This window comes from Haemaphysalis longicornis, unplaced genomic scaffold (genome assembly GCF_048455015.1).
Source record: "Haemaphysalis longicornis isolate Haplotype H1 unplaced genomic scaffold, Haemaphysalis longicornis Haplotype H1 scaffold_11, whole genome shotgun sequence".
In the NCBI taxonomy this organism is placed as follows: Eukaryota; Metazoa; Arthropoda; class Arachnida; order Ixodida; family Ixodidae; genus Haemaphysalis; species Haemaphysalis longicornis.
The window spans coordinates 96,663,174-96,666,446 of record NW_027526214.1 but is presented as its reverse complement, the minus strand read 5'-3'; the positions used below and the strand labels follow the sequence as shown (position 1 = coordinate 96,666,446).

The 3,273-nt window shown below is 52.2% G+C and overlaps 1 protein-coding gene across 1 annotated transcript; it reads left to right on the top strand.

Annotated features, from left to right (window-relative positions):
* The first annotated feature begins 603 nt into the window (after positions 1 to 603).
* On the top strand, positions 604 to 1,161 carry LOC144160726 (ATP-dependent DNA helicase PIF1-like). The gene has a single exon (XM_077691918.1). The coding sequence runs from the start codon at positions 604 to 606 to the stop codon at positions 1,159 to 1,161; it is 558 nt and encodes a 185-aa protein (XP_077548044.1).
* Positions 1,162 to 3,273: the final 2,112 nt, after the last annotated feature.

Genomic DNA, 3,273 nt, shown 5'->3' with positions numbered 1-3,273 from the left:
AAGACATGCCTGAGAAGATCCGCGCTGTGATCTACATACCCACGTCCTTCTGCGAAGAGCGAGTTCGAGTTCCCAAGACCAACAAGGAGCTCAAACACCTACCACAGTCTTCGACTGACGTGTGGCGAGAGAACGTGATTGACGAGTACCAGCGAAGGCCCGAAGAGTTGAAAGACGTTTGCCTGGCCGAGTTTCTGAGTGCCTACACTAAGGACCGTGATGGCCAGTACCAGCTTCGCCGAACCGAGTGCGTAATCCGCTACCGCCACTACAGTCAGGACGACGCGCTCAACTACCAATGAGAGCAAGTCTTGCTGTACGTGCCATTTCGAAACGAACACTTGGAGATACTAGATAACAATGCATTTGTTATAACTTACACAGAGAAGATGGCCGACATAACCAAGCTTCAAGCAAAGTACATCTACGATAGGGACTGCGATTCGTTGATGGAACTTGCGCGAGGCATTGCCCAAGCCCATCGAGTTCCCAGTACACACCACACTCAGTGGACTCGAATCCGCAAAGAACCGAGGAGACGAAGATGTGATGGGACACGATGTAGTCAAAAAGGTTCTAGCCGAACAAAGTGCGTGTGCTGCCATGCGAAAGCGGGAGGACATCATGGACACTGAGAAGTTCTGCGATTTGATGCGTCTCACCAACTCCGAGCAGCACCAGTTTCTACGAGAGCTCATTCATCGTCAGACTACGCTGGAGGCCGAGCCGCTTCGTGCCTTCTTCACTGGCCATGCTGGCTGTGGCAAAACGTTCATTCTAAAACTTGCCATTGACATCTACAGCCGCTTCAACCCAGATCCCCCCTATATTTTCTATGTCATCTGTGCTAGTACGGGGAAGGCAGCCGTCGCAGTCGGCGGTACGACCATGCATTCGGCCTTCAAACTGTCTCCAAGCCGGACCAACGATGGGGGACTGCGCGAGAGCGAGCTGAACACCCTCACGATGGCCTTCCGAAATCTGCGGTGTGTAATAATCGACGAGACAAGCATGATGACTGCCTACCAACTGGACGCCATAGACATGCGACTGCGACACGTGACTCAGATGTACAACGAACCGTTTGGAGGGGTCGATATGATCCTGTGCGGCGGCTTGTGGCAGCTGCCCCCCCCCCGTCCGTGCCAGCGACATTTATAAGAGAACGCGTGGTAGCAATCGAGTCTTCGCTTCAGAAGTGAAGTGGCACACCATGTCGTACTTCCCACTAGTTCGAGTCGTTCGGCAGAAAGACGCTCGTTTCGCTGGAATACTCACCAAGATCGGGGACAGAGTCGCACTGGACCCAAAAGAGCTGTCGCTGATAGAGAGTCGCTTCGTCACCGCCGAAGAAGCTACTCGACTGGCTCCCGATGCCGTGCGACTCTACTACTCGAACGACTCGGTCAATAAGTACAACGTCGAAATTGCTAAGAACGATGCCGGCGCAACCGAGACCATTGCTCAGGACGATTTGAGAGGCTGGAGAACCGAAGAAGACCGACATCGCATGAAGTTGCGAATGTGGAATATATCTAGCACTGACCTCGGAAACATGCATTCCAAAATTGTGCTGTCTGTGGGACGCCCCTACATGCTCACACCCAACTTTGATGTGCTGGACGGGCTTGTCAATGGCTTGGTCGGTGCGCTAAAGCTGTGCGAGGGGGAACCGGACGTGGACTTTCCGAAGCGAGTCTGAATAAAGTTTGATGCACTTAAAACTGGACGAGTAGCTATCGTGAAAGGCAGAGTGGCTGCAGACGGTGCTCGACGATGAGGTCACATGATTCGGGCCGACTGGGTTCCGATTGAACCAAGGGTGGCCTCGATAACACTGAATACGATGCGAGAGGAAGTGGGCAAGCGAATGCAATACCCTTTGAGTCATGATAGTGCAATGACCGTCCACAAATCCCAGGGTGGAACTTACGGTAGCGTGGTCTACGACTACAGTAAGAAGCATCCTCAGAAAATCGTATACGTCGGACTTAGACGTTGTACCGACTTCGAAAGGCTATACTTGACAAATAGGGACGGCGATTTCAAGTTTCATCATGGCGTTGCAAACGTTGACACCAGCTTGGCAAACGAGTTTAAACGACTGAAACGATACCCGCTCCACACTATCAGCAAAGACTGTCGAGCTGGGTTTAGCCGAGTGGGCGAAGGAGACTTCACGTTCGCCCTGCTAAATGTCAGATCGCTTCACAAGCACGCGGCGGACGTTAACCACGACGAACTGCTGCGGTTGCCGACTTTGCTGTGCTTTAGAGAGAAGGGGAACGGCCGCATGCATGTCGACGGTCACCTGTGCGTTGCCGACGAGTTTGACGCGAACAGAAAGGCCGGGGGGGGGGGGGCGGTTAGCGTTTGCATGAAGCTTGGGCTCGATATATCTGTTGAGGGAGTCGGCCTGATGAAAAGTGGTTGTTCCGAGAAGGGCGATGCTTTGGCGATACGTCTGTACGAATCGGTCACGCTAGTCTTGCTTTACATAACCCCTAACGCTACTCAGAACGAGGTGAAGCAGTTCGTGAGCACTAAACTGCAAAGGATATATGAGCAGGGCCCCGTCATTGTGATGGAAGACATTAACGTCGACCTTATGAAGGAGAAGTGGCTTGTGGAATACATGTGCACCACGTTTGGGATGGCATGTCTTACGCAAAGTGGGGATGCTGGCCAACTAGAGTCAGAGCAACTTGTATAGACTTGGTGTTTGCCAACTTTGACTCGAAATACCTGGACGACATTTGCAAGCCATTAGCAGTTGACCACAGTGATCACAAGGTCGTAATGGCCAGAGTTAGCAACACGCCTGATTGGAAGGCTGGTGGGAGACCCGTGCACTCGCTTAGCGCTATCATGGAGAACTGGATTCATGGCTACACGTGTGCCACGCCATCCCTTGATAATCCCCACGTGCAGCCCAGACCACAACCTCACCCTGAAGAAGAGGTGAAGGTCTACAACGGCGAGGATCAGTTCGACGAGAACCACCCATTTCCTCCCGCCCGATCGGATAACAAGGAAGATCGGCCATGTGACGATGATGGCTGTCACTGAAGAAAGTTGTACATAATAAGGCATTGTAAATACGTTATTTACTAAGTTTGGCTTGGCTTGGCTTTTTTAACGGGTCTTCACTTGACCAGTCGTTGCTTGCCCAGTCATTGCTCGCTGAATCATGCATGTCGAGTCATTGTTTGCTGAGTCATTGCTTGGCCGAGTACAGCCCCACAATGTGAGCAGCTTGCACCAGTGGGGCAA

Bases quoted from the DNA above. Each gene is read 5' to 3' on its own strand.
- LOC144160726 (XM_077691918.1), top strand. From the start codon at position 604: ATGCGAAAGCGGGAGGACATCATGGACACTGAGAAGTTCTGCGATTTG.